This window comes from Heterodontus francisci, chromosome 15 (genome assembly GCF_036365525.1).
Source record: "Heterodontus francisci isolate sHetFra1 chromosome 15, sHetFra1.hap1, whole genome shotgun sequence".
Taxonomy (NCBI): domain Eukaryota; kingdom Metazoa; phylum Chordata; class Chondrichthyes; order Heterodontiformes; family Heterodontidae; genus Heterodontus; species Heterodontus francisci.
Genome location: NC_090385.1, coordinates 98,824,482 through 98,841,969, shown reverse-complemented (window position 1 = coordinate 98,841,969; position 17,488 = coordinate 98,824,482). Strand labels below are relative to the sequence as shown.

The 17,488-nt window shown below is 45.5% G+C and overlaps 1 protein-coding gene across 3 annotated transcripts in view; it reads left to right on the top strand.

The window, feature by feature from the left end:
• Nucleotides 1-16,575, top strand: part of LOC137377949 (gamma-aminobutyric acid receptor subunit gamma-4-like) — a 396,241-nt gene extending 379,666 nt beyond the window's left edge. For 2 of the 3 annotated variants that reach the window (XM_068048013.1, XM_068048012.1), the window contains exon 9: nucleotides 16,260-16,575. In XM_068048013.1, the coding sequence (XP_067904114.1) occupies nucleotides 16,260-16,538 (279 nt within the window). In that variant the 3' untranslated portion in view covers nucleotides 16,539-16,575. The remainder of the gene's footprint in view (nucleotides 1-16,259) is intronic. The other variant, XM_068048014.1, reaches the window with a different exon arrangement.
• The last annotated feature ends 913 nt before the right edge of the window (nucleotides 16,576-17,488 follow it).

Genomic DNA, 17,488 nt, shown 5'->3' with positions numbered 1-17,488 from the left:
CAAACATTGAAGCCTCCATCATCCTCCAAACATTGAACCCTCCATCATCCTCCAAACGTTAAACCCTCTATCATCCTCCAAACATTAAACCCTCCAACACCCTCCAAACATTGAAGTTTCCATCACCCTCCAAACATTGATCCCTGCATCACCCTCCAAACATTGAAGCCTCCATCACCCTCCAAACATTGAACCTTCCATCATCCTCCAAACATTGAACCCTCCATCATCCTCCAAACATTAAACCCTCCATCACCCTCCAAACATTGAAGCCTCCATCACCCTCCAAACATTGTAGCCTCCATCACGATGCAAACATTGAAGCCTCCATCACCCTCCAAACATTGAACCCTCCATCATCCTCCAAACATTGAACCCTCCATCACCCTCCAAGCATTGAAGCCTCCATCACCCTCCAAACACTGAAGCCTCCATCACCCTCCAAACATTGAACCCTCCTTCATCCTCCAAACATTGAACCTTCCACCATCCTCCAAGCATTGAACCCTCCAACACCCTCTAAACATTGAAGCCACCATCACCCTCCAAACATTGAACGCTCCATCATCCTTCAAAAATTGAACCCTCCATCATCCGCCATACATTGAACACTCCATCATCCTCCAAACATTGAATCCTCGATCACCCTCCAGACATTGCAGCCTTCATCACCCGTGAAACATTGAAACCACCATCATCCTCCAAACATTGAACCCTCCATTACCCTCCAAACATTAAACCCTCCATCATCCTCCAAACATTGAAGCCTCCACCATCCTCCAAACATTGAACCCTGCATCATCCTCCAAACATTAAACCCTCCAACACCCTCCAAACATTGAAGCCTCCATCACTCTCCAAACATTGAACCCTCCATCACCCTCCAAACATTGAGGCCTCCATCACCCTCCAAACATTGAAGCCTCCATCACCTTCCAAACATTAAACCCTCCATCATCCTCCAATCATTAAACCCTCCATCACCCTCCAAACATTGAACGCTCCATCACGCTGCAAACATTGAATACACCATCACCCTCCAAACATTGAAGCCTCCATCCCCCTCCAAACATTAAACCCTCCATCATCCTCCAGACATTGAAGCCTCCATCATCCTCCAAACATTGAACACTCCATCATCCTCCAATCATTAAACCCTCCATCACCCTCCAAACATTGAACCCTCCATCACCCTCCAAACATTGAACCCTCCATCATCCTCCAAACATTGAACCTTCCACCATCCTCCAAGCATTGAACCCTCCAACACCCTCTAAACATTGAAGCCACCATCACCCTCCAAACATTGAACGCTCCATCATCCTTCAAAAATTGAACCCTCCATCATCCTCCAAACATTGAACCCTCCATCACCCTCCAAGCATTGAAGCCTCCATCACCCTCCAAACACTGAAGCCTCCATCACCCTCCAAACATTGAACCCTCCATCATCCTCCAAACATTGAACCTTCCACCATCCTCCAAGCATTGAACCCTCCAACACCCTCTAAACATTGAAGCCACCATCACCCTCCAAACATTGAACGCTCCATCATCCTTCAAAAATTGAACCCTCCATCATCCGCCATACATTGAACACTCCATCATCCTCCAAACATTGAATCCTCGATCACCCTCCAGACATTGCAGCCTTCATCACCCGTGAAACATTGAAACCACCATCATCCTCCAAACATTGAACCCTCCATTACCCTCCAAACATTAAACCCTCCATCATCCTCCAAACATTGAAGCCTCCACCATCCTCCAAACATTGAACCCTGCATCATCCTCCAAACATTAAACCCTCCAACACCCTCCAAACATTGAAGCCTCCATCACTCTCCAAACATTGAACCCTCCATCACCCTCCAAACATTGAGGCCTCCATCACCCTCCAAACATTGAAGCCTCCATCACCTTCCAAACATTAAACCCTCCATCATCCTCCAATCATTAAACCCTCCATCACCCTCCAAACATTGAACGCTCCATCACGCTGCAAACATTGAATACACCATCACCCTCCAAACATTGAAGCCTCCATCCCCCTCCAAACATTAAACCCTCCATCATCCTCCAGACATTGAAGCCTCCATCATCCTCCAAACATTGAACACTCCGTCATCCTCCAATCATTAAACCCTCCATCACCCTCCAAACATTGAACCCTCCATCACCCTCCAAACATTGAACCCTCCATCATCCTCCAAACATTGAACCTTCCACCATCCTCCAAGCATTGAACCCTCCAACACCCTCTAAACATTGAAGCCACCATCACCCTCCAAACATTGAACGCTCCATCATCCTTCAAAAATTGAACCCTCCATCATCCTCCAAACATTGAACCCTCCATCACCCTCCAAGCATTGAAGCCTCCATCACCCTCCAAACACTGAAGCCTCCATCACCCTCCAAACATTGAACCCTCCATCATCCTCCAAACATTGAACCTTCCACCATCCTCCAAGCATTGAACCCTCCAACACCCTCTAAACATTGAAGCCACCATCACCCTCCAAACATTGAACGCTCCATCATCCTTCAAAAATTGAACCCTCCATCATCCGCCATACATTGAACACTCCATCATCCTCCAAACATTGAATCCTCGATCACCCTCCAGACATTGCAGCCTTCATCACCCGTGAAACATTGAAACCACCATCATCCTCCAAACATTGAACCCTCCATTACCCTCCAAACATTAAACCCTCCATCATCCTCCAAACATTGAAGCCTCCACCATCCTCCAAACATTGAACCCTGCATCATCCTCCAAACATTAAACCCTCCAACACCCTCCAAACATTGAAGCCTCCATCACTCTCCAAACATTGAACCCTCCATCACCCTCCAAACATTGAGGCCTCCATCACCCTCCAAACATTGAAGCCTCCATCACCTTCCAAACATTAAACCCTCCATCATCCTCCAATCATTAAACCCTCCATCACCCTCCAAACATTGAACGCTCCATCACGCTGCAAACATTGAATACACCATCACCCTCCAAACATTGAAGCCTCCATCCCCCTCCAAACATTAAACCCTCCATCATCCTCCAGACATTGAAGCCTCCATCATCCTCCAAACATTGAACACTCCGTCATCCTCCAATCATTAAACCCTCCATCACCCTCCAAACATTGAACCCTCCATCATCCTCCAAACATTAAACCCTCCAACACCCTCCAAACATTGAATACTCCATCACCCTCCAAACATTGAACCCTCCATCATCCTCCAAACATTGAACCCTCCATCATCCTCCAAACATTAAACCCTCCATCACCCTCCAAACATTGAAGCCTCCCTCACTTTCCAAACATTGTAGCCTCCATCACGATGCAAACATTGAAGCCTCCATCACCCTCCAAACATTGAACCCTCCATCATCCTCCAAACATAGAACCCTCCATCACCCTCCACGCATTGAAGCCTCCATCACCCTCCAAACACTGAATCCTCCATCACCCTCCAAACATTGAACCCTCCATCATCCTCCAAATATTGAACCTTCCATCATCCTCCAAACATTGAACCCTCCAACACCCTCGAAACATTGAAGCCACCATCACCCTGCAACATTGAACGCTCCATCATCCTTCATAAATTGAACCCTCCATCATCCGCCAAACATTGAACCCTCCATCATCCTCCCAACATTGAATCCTGGATCACCCTCCAGACATTGCAGCCTCCATCACCCTCAAAATATTGAAGCCACCATCATGCTCCAAACATAGAACCCTCCATCACCCTCCAAACACTGAAGCCTCCATCTCCCTCCAAACATTGAACCTACCATCATCCTCCAAACATTGAAACCTCCATCACCCTCCAAACATTGAAGCCTCCATCACCCTCCAAACATTGAAGGCTCCATCATCCTTCAACAATTGAAGCCTCCATCACCTTCCAAACATTGAAACCTCCATCACCCTCCAAACATTTAAGCCTCCATCACCCTCCAAACATTGAAGGCTCCATCATCCTACAAAAATTGAACCGTCCATCATCCTCCAAACATTGAAGCCTCCATCACCCTCCAAACATTGAACCGTCCATCATCCTCCAAACATTGAACCCTCCATCACACTCCAAATATTGAATCCTCCATCATCCTCCAAACATTGAACGCTCCATCACCCTCCAAACATTGAAGCCTCCATCATCCTCCAAACAGTGAAGCCTCCATCACCCTCCTAGCATTGAACCCTCCATCATCCGCCAAACATTGAACCCTCCATCACCCTCCAAACATTAAACCCTCCATCATCCTCCAAACATTGAAGCCTCCATCACACTCCAAACATTGAACCCTCCATCATCCGCCAATCATTGAACCGTCCATCATCCTCCAAACATTGAACCCTCCATCACACTCCAAACATTGAACGCTCCATCATCCTCCAAACATTGCACCCTCCATCATCCTCCAAACATTGAACCCTCCATCACCCTCCAAACATCGAACTCTCCATCATCCTCCAGACATTGAACCCTCCATCACCCTTCAAACATTGCACCCTCCGTCACTCTCCAAACATTGAACCCTCCATCATTCTGCAAGCGGTGACTCCTCCATCATCCTCCAAACATTGCACCCTCCATCATCCGCCGAATATTGAACACTCCATCATCCTCCAAACATTGCACCCTCCATCATCCTCCAAATATTGAACCCTCCATCACCCTCCAAACATTTAACTCTCCATCATCCTCCTAACATCGAACCCTCCATCACCCTCCAAACATTGAATCCTCCATCACCCCCCAAACATTAAACCCTCCATCACCCTCCTAACACTGAAACCTCCATCACCCTCCAAACATTGAACCCTCCATCATCCTCCAAACATTGAACCCTCCATCACCCTCCAAACATTGAACCCTCCGTCACTCTCCAAACATTGAACCCTCCATCATTCTGCAAGCGGTGACTCCTCCATCATCCTCCAAACATTGCACCCTCCATCATCCTCCAAATATTGAACCCTCCATCATCCTCCAAACATTGCACCCTCCATCATCCTCCAAACAGTGGACCCTGTATCCTGCTCAGAACATTGACTCCTCCAGAATCCTCAGAAGAAATCCACATATCTCTCGCTATCTAATTCTCCTCCTTACTGGTGACCCCTCCTCCTGAATGAACGATGCCCATGGTACTTGGACATTGAACCCTCCATCATCCTCCAAACGTTGACTCCTCCATCATCCTCCAAACATCGAACCCTCCATCATCCTCCAAACGGTGACTCCTCCAATATCCTCCAAACATCGAACCCTCCATCATCCTCCAAACATTGAACCCTCCATCATCCTCCAATCATCGAACTCTCCATCATCCTCCTAACATCGAACCCTCCATCACCCTCCAAACATTGAATCCTCCATCACCCCCCAAACATTAAACCCTCCATCACCCTCCTAACACTGAAGCCTCCATCACCCTCCAAACATTGAACCCTCCATCATCCTCCAAACATTGAACCCTCCATCACCCTCCAAACATTGAACTCTCCATCATCCTCCAGACATTGAACCCTCCATCACCCTCCAAACATTGATCCCTCCATCACCCTCCAAACATTGAACCCTCCATCATCCTCCAAACATTGAACCCTCCATCATCCTCCAAACGTTGACTCCTCCATCATCCTCCAAACATCGAACCCTCCATCATCCTCCAAATGGTGACTCCTCCAATATCCTCCAAACATCGAACCCTCCATCATCCTCCAAACATTGAACCCTCCATCATCCTCCAATCATCGAACTCTCCATCACCCTCCAGACATTGAACCCTCCATCACCCTCCAATCGTTGAACCCTCCATCATCCTCCAATCATCGAACTCTCCATCATCCTCCTGACATCAAACCCTCCATCATCCTCCAATCATCGAACTATCCATCACCCTCCAGACATTGAACCCTCCATCATCCTCCAAACATTGAAGCCTCCATCATCCTCCAGACATTGAACCCTCCATCATCCTCCAATCATCGAACTCTCCATCACCCTCCAGTCATTGAACCCTCCATCATCCTCCAAACATTGAAGCCTCCATCATCCTCCAGACATTGAACCCTCCATCATCCTCCAATCATCGAACTCTCCATCATCTTCCAAACATTGAACCCTCCATCACCCTCCAAACATCGAACTCTCCATCATCCTCCAAACATTGAACCCTCCATCATCCTCCAAACATTGAACCCTCCATCACCCTCCAAACATCGAACTCTCCATCATCCTCCAGACATTGAACCCTCCATCACCCTCCAAACATTGAACCCTCCGTCACTCTCCAAACATTGAACCCTCCATCATTCTGCAAGCAGTGACTCCTCCATCATCCTCCAAACATTGCACCCTCCATCACCCTCCAAACATTGAACTCTCCATCATCCTCCAAACATTGAACCCTCCATCATCCTCCAAATATTGAACCCTCCATCACCCTCCAAACATCGAACTCTCCATCATCCTCCAGACATTGAACCCTCCATCACCCTCCAAACATTGAACCCTCCGTCACTCTCCAAACATTGAACCCTCCATCATTCTGCAAGCAGTGACTCCTCCATCATCCTCCAAACATTGCACCCTCCATCATCCTCCAAACATTGAACCCTCCATCATTCTCCAAACATTGCACCCTCCATCATCCTCCAAACATTGAACCCTCCATCACCCTCCAAACATCGAACTCTCCATCATCCTCCAGACATTGAACCCTCCATCACCCTTCAAACATTGCACCCTCCGTCACTCTCCAAACATTGAACCCTCCATCATTCTGCAAGCGGTGACTCCTCCATCATCCTCCAAACATTGCACCCTCCTTCATCCTCCGAATATTGAACACTCCATCATCCTCCAAACATTGCACCCTCCATCATCCTCCAAATATTGAACCCTCCATCACCCTCCAAACATTTAACCCTCCGTCACTCTCCAAACATTGAACCCTCCATCATTCTGCAAGCGGTGACTCCTCCATCATCCTCCAAACATTGCACCCTCCATCATCCTCCAAATATTGAACCCTCCATCATCCTCCAAACATTGCACCCTCCATCATCCTCCAAACAGTGGACCCTGTATCCTGCTCAGAACATTGACTCCTCCAGAATCCTCCGAAGAAATCCACATATCTCTCGCTATCTAATTCTCCTCTTTACTGGTGACCCCTCCTCCTGAATGAACGATGCCCATGGTACTTGGACATTGCCGTTGTGCCTGAACCACCCTGCTGCAACAAGGCCCAGCCATCCCTCCTCTCAAGCCCCTCTCAAGTCATCCCATGCCTGGACCACAATGGCATGAGGGGGCAGCTTGAGCACAGATCAGTGGCCTCCCAACACCTTCCACCCCCATAATGAAAAATGCTTCACTCTCCAGCTGCTGAATGCAGGAATAACAGCATCTGCTGCCCTGTTGCCACCCATTGAAACGTGTATAGACTCTGACACCCCGTATCGCCCATGCACTTCCTGTTAAATCCATAGAGGCCTGTAATATCGTGATCTGTTGCCTCGTTAATCATCTTAAATGGCTATCAATTGCTCATTTTGAAAACGCGAGTGGCATCCCCACATGGCTTCCCCGTCCACCACTTGTAAAATACGGCCACAGCATGATGAGGCCGGTGAACTGACCTGACGCCACCCCACGCAATTTTACAGCCGCCCTCCATTGCCATCCATTTCGGAGGCGTAAAATCCCAGCCTAAGAGTGCACATGCGCACATGATACATATGGATGCACACATATGCACATACACATGTACACACTCACATGTACATACACATGCCAAGAAATAGAGTCATGCAGCCCAGAAACAGACCCTTTGGCCCATTGTGTCTGTGCCAGCTGTCAAGCACCTACCATTCTCATCCCATTTTCCAGCACTTGGCCAGGTTAGTGTAGTGATTTTCTATCCATTGCTTCCCATGTGATTCCTTGTGCTATGCAGCTGGCAGCAGCTACTTTACCCTTCAGAATGGTCATGGTGATTGCTGGTAAACACAGCACAGTATTAGAGGAAGATAGGCAACTGCATCGAGCCACAGTGCACATGGTTGGGGAGGGCGGCTGCGACAAATTCAATGCTGAATTTATGCTGGTTACCTCGTTACTTTTGACAGAACAGCACTGGGAGCTTAGTAACTTAGTGCAGCTTGAACAAGGCAAGCCTTACTCACAGTATGAAGGGTTTGTAAATGAAATTCTTCCCTCCCCACATTAGCCAATCAGAACACACAAATCACAATGGGGGTCACTTTGAACTTTGTGCAGGGGTAAGAATTGGATGGGCCATTGCTGAGGAAATTAAAGTAAGTGTTTAACTTTCTAAACCAATCTATTGACTTTAAATATGCAGATCGGAATTCTACACACCGCCCACACCACCACACCCCCCCGCCACCGCAGGAGTGACTGGTGGCATTGCGGGTGTATAAAATTGAGTGAGAGGTCGGGGAGTCCATTCCCAATGCCTTCCCATCCCCACTACAAGTTTATGAGGGTCAGCAGCAGCGAGAAACGGCCCGCCCACCCCAGACCAATCAAGGCTCTTAAGTGGCCAATTAACAGCCACTTAACGGCCTCCTCCCTGGCCCAACCGCCCCCACTGCACTACATCCACACCCCCCCCCACCCCCAACGGACCCCCCTTGCATAGCTCCCGGTGGCGTTGTTGAGTTTGAGAGCTGCCGGCCCGCTGATTGGCTGGCAGCTCCATTAGGCGGGACTGCCGTTCCTCTGAGACAGGAAGACCCGCCCAAGGCCATTTAAGGGCGTGGGGAGTGTAAAATCCTGACGTGGCTTCCCAGGCCCCGTGGAGGCGGGTTTGCCACCGACGATTTGGCTGGTGGGTGGGGCCTCCGCCCAATGTAAAATTCAGGCTGAAGTTCATTAGTAAATAAATAAATACTCATAATTAATTACAAAATAATTTAATATTAAGCTAAAATTCATCTACAAAATATATTCCAGACCCAAGTGTCGCTATTAGTTCTGGAATAAATTATTGCAAACTAATAAGTAAATCAAGATTAGCAATGGCAGCAGAGGTAGTATGTTGGGACTGCAGTATATAGGAGTATATGCACAGCAAGACTGTCCCGGAATTGCCACATCTACAAAGAAATGTCTTTGCCTTGAGTCCCTCCAGAGTTGTTGACATGGAGTATACGTCAGAGACATTCAACACATCAGGGAAGAGGAGGAGGATGATCTCAATAATTTTCAGTCATACCTCAGAGGAAAGCAGAGGTGCAGAAAGGAGAAAGTGCGACAGTCAGTCAGCAGGGGAAGGAGAATCCAGGGGAGGTAAAGAAGGATCTCCCACAGCCAATATCCTATCCAGTTGGTACAATGAACTTGCTACCTGTGCAGATAAGGATGAAGGCCACAGGGAGGATGGCTTGAGTAAACATGGCACCATGGAGCAGGAGGCAGTCCAAGGGATAAGGGAGCAGAATAAAAATAGAAAGGTTGTAGTCAGAGCGGATTTGATAATTAACAAAGAATCATAAGTTCAGCCCATCATGCATGTGTCGCATTTTTGGTCCCAGATTCTCTGTTCTTTCCCTTCAAGTGTTTATCCAATTCCATTTTGGAAGTTACTATTGAATCTGCTTCCACCACCCATTCAGGCAGTGCATTCCAGATCACAACAACTCACTGCATAAAATTAAAATGCTCATCTCTCCTCTGATTATTTTGCAAATTATCTTAAATCTGTGTCTTTTGATTACAAACCCTCCTGCCACTGGAATCAGGCTCTCTGTATTGACTCTATCTAAACCATTCATAATTTTTAATACCTCTATCAAATCTCTCTGCTCGAAGGAGAACAATCCCAGCTTTTCCAGTCTCTCTATGCATTTGAAGTCCCTCATCCCTGGCACCATTCTCGTAAATTTCCTCTGCACCTTGACATCCTTCCTAAAGTGTGAAGGCCAGAATTGAACGCAATACTTTAACAGCCTTCTCAACTTGACCTGCCACCTTCAAAGATTTATATATGTGCACCCCCAAGTCTCTCTTCCTGCATCCCCTTTAAAATTGTATCATTTAGTTTATATTGTGGCTTCTTATTCTTCCTACAAAAATGCATCACTTGCCAATTCTCTGCATTAAATTTAATCTGCTATTAGTCTGTTATTATCCTCCTCACTGTTTACTACAATTTATAGTTTTGTGTCATCTGCAAACTTTGAAATTATGTGTATACCCAATCCAGGCTATTCATATATATGAAAATGATCAGTGATCCTAGTGCTGACCCCCAGGAAACACCACTGTAATTTCCTCCAGTCTGGAAAACAATCATTCACCGCCACTCTCTGCTTCCTGTCCCTGAGCCAAGCTTGTATCCAAGCTGCCACTGCCCCTTTGAACCCACATGAACCATGTGACATTCATCAACCCTCCCCATCACTTTATTAAAGAACTCAATCAAGTTAGTCAAACACCATTTGCCCTTAACAAATACATTGTTGATTATCATTTATTAACCCATATTTTTCCAAATTACCATCAATTTTGTCTCAGATTATTGTCCCTAAAGGTTTCCCCCACCAACATTAGGCTGCCTGGTCTGTAATTGCTGGAATTATCCCTCTCCTATTTTTTCAATAGGGGTGAAATGTTTGCAATCCTCAAGTCCTCTGATACTGCTCCCTAGTCTTATTTTATTCATGGCATATGGGCATCACTAGCAAGGTCAGCACTTATTGCCTATCCCCAGTTACTGCCTGATGTGTAATGATTCTTATTACACTTTTTCAAAGTGGTCTAATACAGCTGAGTGTCTTGCTCGGTCATTTCAGAGGGCAGTTAAAAGTCAGCACATTGCTGTGGGCCTGGAGTCATATAGAGACCAGACGGGGTATTAGTGAATCAAATGGGTTTCTAATGACAATACGGTAGTGTCATGGTCAGCATTAGAAGTGCTACTGTTGGTGTCAGACATGGCTCAGTTGATAGCATGTTTGTCTCTTAGTTAGATGGCTGTGGGTTCAAAACCCCTTTAGGACTTGAATGTAAAAGTCCTTCCTGATACTCCAGTGTAGTCATGAGGGAGAATTGCACTGTTGTAGGTGCTATTTTGGTGATGAGATGTTAAACTAAGACCTTGACTGCATTCTCAAATGGATGTAAAAGATTCCATGACGCTATTTTGAAGAAAAGCAGGGGAGTTATACCTGGTAATATAAAATCAAAATACTGCAGATGGTGGAAATCTGAAATAAAAACAGGAAATGCTGGAAATACTCAGTAGGTCTGGCAACACCTGTGGAGAGAGAAGCAGAGTTAACGTTTCAATGTCACTGATCTGAAACATTAACTCTGCTTCTCTCTCCATTGATGCTGCCAGACCTGCTGAATACTTCCAGCATTTCTTGGTTTTATTTGAGTTATCCCTGGTGCCCTCACCAATATTTATCCCTCAACTAACATCACTGAAACAGATTATCTGGTCATTATCACATTGCTGTTTTTGGGAGCTTGCTGTGCTTAGAGGTCCGATAAAGGTAAGGGATTGGAGTAACATAAAAGTTCATGGAATGGATACAATTGTAGAACATAAGTATAAAGTGACTTAAAAAAGTGTATGGAACAATTAATAAAAACAAATTAAGTTGCACAGCCTCTGAAACAAAATAGGGGAACTGGAGGCAATAATTCCTCCATCTGGCGAGGAGCCAGATGGAGTCGGAATAACTGGAGTCGGGATAACTGGAGTTGGGATAACTGAAACAAGGATACATAAAAAAAACTGAACTGACTTAAATATTGCAGGATATAGCATATATAAGGAAGGAAGGAGTGAGGGTGGTGGGTAGTTGTACTAATTAGAGATAGCATAATGATAGTAGAGAAAGGGACATAACTAATATTAAGACGGATACAGAAGCCATATGGAATGAGATAAAGGATAAGTAATGATCGAAAACAATCAATTAATCCTGCTGAATGGAGCTTTCATAACAATGGAGTTAATTTTGTGTAAAAATATTTCAAATGCAGAGTACCTAACATGTAGATGGAAAAGCAACTGATGGAGAAAAAAAAACCTACCACAGGTGGCATCAGACTACAGACACATGGTCATATTCACAGAACAGGGGTGACTGTGGTGTAATGGTAATTCAGAGCCTGGATTAATGCTCTAGGGACATGGCTTTGAATTCCACCACAGCAGATGGTGAAATTTGAATTCAATTAAAAAGCTCGTTTAATGATGACCATGAAACTGTTGTTGCAAAAGCCCAGCTGCTTCACTAATGTCCTTACCTGGTCTGACCTACATGTGACTCCAGAGCCACAGCAAATAAGTTGACTCCTAAAATGCCCTCTGAGTGGCCAACAAGCCACTCGCTTCAAGGGCAGTTAAGGATGGGCAATAAATACTGACCTAGACAGCAACCATATCCCACAAATGAATAATTTAAAAAAACTCAAAATAGGCAAAATCTAATGGAAGAAATAGTGCCTTTGCCCTATTTTCATGTGTGTTCATGTGCTTGTAATAGAGTTAGACAAAGAAACACACAACAGCCTGAGTATTTTGTAATCTGCTAATCACAGTGATCTACAGATCACCTAATAGTGGAAGTGGAGGTAGAACTATGTAGGCAAATCCATTGACTGAGTAAAAAACATTGAATAATAATCATGGGAGATTTCAGCTATATACAAATAAACTGGCAAGTAGGAGTAGGGAAAGGGGAAAAGGAAATGGAGTCTTCACAGTGTGTTCAGGACTCATTTCTTACCAAGTATGTAAGAAGTCTAACAAGAGAGGAATCACTGCTGCATCTAGTAATGGGAAATGAACTGAGCATAGGGAACATCAAGGCAATAGCAATCATAACATAATACGGCTTAAGATGAAGAGTGAGAAGGACATAAATAAGCCAAGGACCAAAGTAATAGGTTGGATAAAGAGGGGATGAGAATGGAACTAGGGAATGTAAAGCAAAAAAAAACAGAAAAAGAGATAGAACAGCAGTATTTAAAAATGTGATCAATAGAGTCCAGAAGAAATATATTCTGCTAAAAAAACAAGCTACTCAATTATGAACCACCATGGATAAATAAAGAGATCAGGATAAAATGAAACTAGAGAAAAAGGCATTCAGTAAGTACATAGACAATAAAGGAGAGGATGGAAAAAGGAATAATGAAGCAGTTAAGAAAGAAATCCAAAAAGTTTATTAGGAAAGCAAAGAGGAATTATGAAATTAAATTATCAAGCATTATGAAAACAAGTAGGAAAGTATTCCACAGACAAATAAAAAAAGAAACATCACTAGGGATAGGGCCAATCAAAGATAAATATGATAAATTCACAGTAATGACAGCGAAAATGGCAGAAATATAGATCAACAATTTTGCCTCAGTATTTACCAGGGAGATTAACAAGGAGGACATATTAGACAAAGAGATAAAAACAGATATAAAGACATTTAAGATAGAAAGAGAGGAGGTAAGTTAAACTTAGAGAGCATAAAATCCTGGATGGATTGCATCTGTGCTTATTAAAAGAGGTTTGTGAAGGGGTAGCAGAGGCATTATTACATATATATATATAGAAATTCCGTAGAAAAGGGGTTAGTGTCAGAGGCCTCCATTCTACTAATGTGATTCCTATATCTAAAAAGGGAGATAGAACAAGTCTAGGGAATTATAAATCAGTTACCTTAGCATCACTGGTAGGAAAGATAATGAAATCCTTACTCAAAGATGTAATAGAAAAAACATTTCAAAGCTGAAAATACAATAAAGAACAGTCAGCACAGATTTTGAAAGGAAGATTTTGCTTGACCAACCTTATCGATTTCTTTGAAAAAGTAAAAAAGTACACAAGGGTAATATAGTAGATGTAATATATTTAGATTTTCAAAAGCCCTTCAGTAAGGTACTGTGTATGGAATTTGTGGGAGTATTCTCACCTCGGTGTTGGAAGGTCTTGGATTCAAATCCTACTCCAGAAACATGAGTACAAAATTCAGGGTGACACTCCCAGTGCCATTGCTGAGAGAGTACTGCACTGTCAGAGGGGCAGTACTGAGGGAGTCCTGCACTGTCAGAGGGGCAGTACTGAGGGAGTGCTGTACTGTCAGAGGGGCAGTACTGAGGGAGTGCTGCACTGTCAGAGGGGCAGTACTGAGGGAGTGCTGCACTGTCAGAGGGGCAGTACTGAGGGAGTGCTGCACTGTCAGAGGGGCAGTACTGAGGGAGTGCTGCACTGTCAGAGGGGCAGTACTGAGGGAGTGTTGCACTGTCAGAGGGGCAGCACTGAGGGAGTCCTGCACTGTCAGAGGGGCAGTACTGAGGGAGTGCTGCACTGTCAGAGGGGCAGTACTGAGAGAGTACTGCACTGTCAGAGCGGCAGTACTGAGGGAGTGCTGCACTGTCAGAGGGGCAGTACTGAGGGAGTGTTGCACTGTCAGAGGGGCAGTACTGAGGGAGTGCTGCACTGTCAGAGGGGCAGTACTGAGGGAGTGTTGCACTGTCAGAGGGGCAGTACTGAGGGAGTGCTGCATTGTCAGAGGGGCAGTACTGAGGGAGTGCTGCACTGTCAGAGGGGCAGGACTGAGTGAATGCTGCACTGTCAGAGGGGCAGTACTGAGGATGTGCTACACTATTGGAGATTTTGTGTTTAAACATTAAACTGAGGCTTCTTCTGCCTTCTCATGTAAAAGATCCCATGGCACTATTCAATCAAGAGCAGGGGAGTTCCCTGCAGTGTTATGGCCGGATGTGTCTAACTTTGTCCCTGTTTTGTCTCCTTGTGCCCATTGCAGACAACTCTTGCTGAGTGCCTGAGACAAACACAATCTTGACATGATAGATGTGAGTTATTTATCAATGACCAAAGTAGGTTAATACATTGCTTATTGTTCTTGGTCATGGAAGAAACAAATGTCAGAGCCCCAGCTCATTACTATTTTAGTCGTCTTTCACTTCAGTGCTTTGTGTGACTACATTTTGCCTCAGAAAATCAATATTTAAGTGTTACTATTTTCCATCTCCTTCCCAGTATCTTCTTGCTGCACTGAGAGGGAGAATCTCCTGTTGTAGCTCAGGATAGAGTAGAAATTGGTTATGGTCCATTTTTGACCCCTAATATGAAAGGCCCGAATCTCGCTCGAAATTGGTTCTTGGGCAAGTTGTTGGTGCCTGCTTTTCGAGTCTTTACAGGCAGCTCACTCCTCTAAAATCTAATGGTGAGCCACTGATCTCACCGGTGCTGGTCTGGCATTGGAGGAGGAAAGGTGGGGAGGGGATCACTGGAGCAGCAACTTGGGAAGGGGAGTTGATGACGAGTGCTGAGGAGACGAGGTGGTGGGAGGAGCACTTCTAATTCTCCTCGCTCCACTTGCCACGATTTCACTTTCATCAACGCTGCAGGAGCCTCTGCAGAATCACAAGTGGACCAGGCCCAGGATCCGGCTTTACTCAGAGCCACTTAACTCTAGAAAGGGAACCAAAAACCACCATTAGTCCCCTCCTTCGCATAGATAGATAACTTGACATCTGTTTTAGGTGGCCCCCAAGGGACGCCTGAAAAATGGCCTGGCAAATTTAGCAGCAACTTGAACACAGGTGCAGTTTCGGCCCGGACAATCTGATTGCTAAATCAGTGATTGGTACCAATGTAAACACAATGATAGAAAATTCAGGCACAGGAGTGTCTAAATGTTTGCATCCATTTATTAGGTGCAATAAGGTGATGAAAGAACTGAAAGCCACAGTAATGGGGCATATTGTGGATGTATTTCATTGACAATCAACATTAACCAGCAATGAAAACCATAGCTTCAGGCTGTTGGTGGTCTGATCTTTGAGCTCTGGGATGTGGGTATGACTACAATTTCATTGCGGAGTGAGTGGTTTCAGGATGGGGAAATCGTTCCTGTTTCTGGTAAATCCCACATTGAAGGAGGAAAGGATCAGGGCTCAACCCACCCATGGTCGAATCACCTACCATTCTACATGGTCTAAGCCCAAGGAAAAGAAGGTGACCTTAAAATGTCAGGGAATGTTCTGGGTCATGGAATTCAATGATTTGAAGAGAGGAGGAGGGAAAGTGAACCATTGAAGGTATGGGGGTATTATTGAGGGCTACCAGCAACACCGTTAGGCATCTGAGCCTGGCCTGGACTCTGCTCTCTCCTCATCCCTACCTCAACTGATCATCTCTCGGATTTGTTGTTTTGCAGGAGCCCTGTGCACCAGGCATGGAACCTTGCTTCACCACCATCACCATGAACAACCTGGCACAGTGGCAGGAGCCAGAAGACGAGTTGCCTGATGACTGTCTAGAGGGGAAGGACTGCCGCTCCTTCTTCTGCTGCATTGAGGATTGTCAAACTGGCACCTGGCGCAGGGGCCGCATCCGTATCCACATCTCCAGGCTAGACGCCTACTCCCGCGTTTTCTTCCCCACAGCCTTTCTACTCTTTAATCTTGTTTATTGGATCTCGTATCTCTACCTGTGACCCACTGCTTGCTGTAAATTAATTCTGCAATAAAAGATCTTCCACTGAAGATTTGACTCCAGTGTTTTATCTCAGTTTCCCCTTCGCAAGGAAGAAGGAATAGAGGGATAGGGTGAGATGAAGAGGGTTGGGAGGAAGTTTATGTAGAATATAAACACTGGGATGGACCAGTTGGGTGGAATGCCTGTTTCTACGGATTCTCTGTAATTCTATGTAATGCCCTGGGTTAGGATTTACAGGTGGGCACAAGCATCCCCCCTCACCCTGCCCGAAAATGTCCGACTAGTTGGATAGTGAGTGGCAAAGTGCTATTCAACGTGGAGGGCATCATCAGCACACCATGTACTGTTCTTTACCAGATGCCCATACAAAGCCGTTTCCCAGACAGGGTCACTGGCTGATAATCAGGAGCAGGAAAACCTGATTCATTTCCCCCTCCTCTCACCAGCACCATCCATAATAGCACCCTCTTCCCCACTGCCAAATACCCCAGCGATACCAAGGCAAACTGTATCAAGTCAGATCAGCAAACTCCAATCATTGGACCCGCTGATCAATGTGCCTCAGTACCACACAGAGCAGCAAGGAGTAGCCAGCGCTACTTCCTGATTGGAAGACAGGGGTGGGCTGCCTGTACTGCTGTAGGTTTTCATTCAGAACCTCAAGGACCTCAAGTTGAGGTCAAAGAATTGGGGGGAGATTACAATCTGAGGTGAGCCAGCATCAATGTCAGAATTACACACATTTCCTACATGCCTGGTGTGAGTGGGAATTGGGGAATAACACAAAACCCAGAGTAAGGACTGGAATTACAGCAACACTTGGAGTGGGGACTGGGGAATAACACAACATCTGGAGTGGGGACTGGGAATAACAGCAACATCCAGAGTGAGGGCCGGGGATTTAGAAATAAGAAACTCATGCTAACTCTCTCTAATTAACCTTGAGCT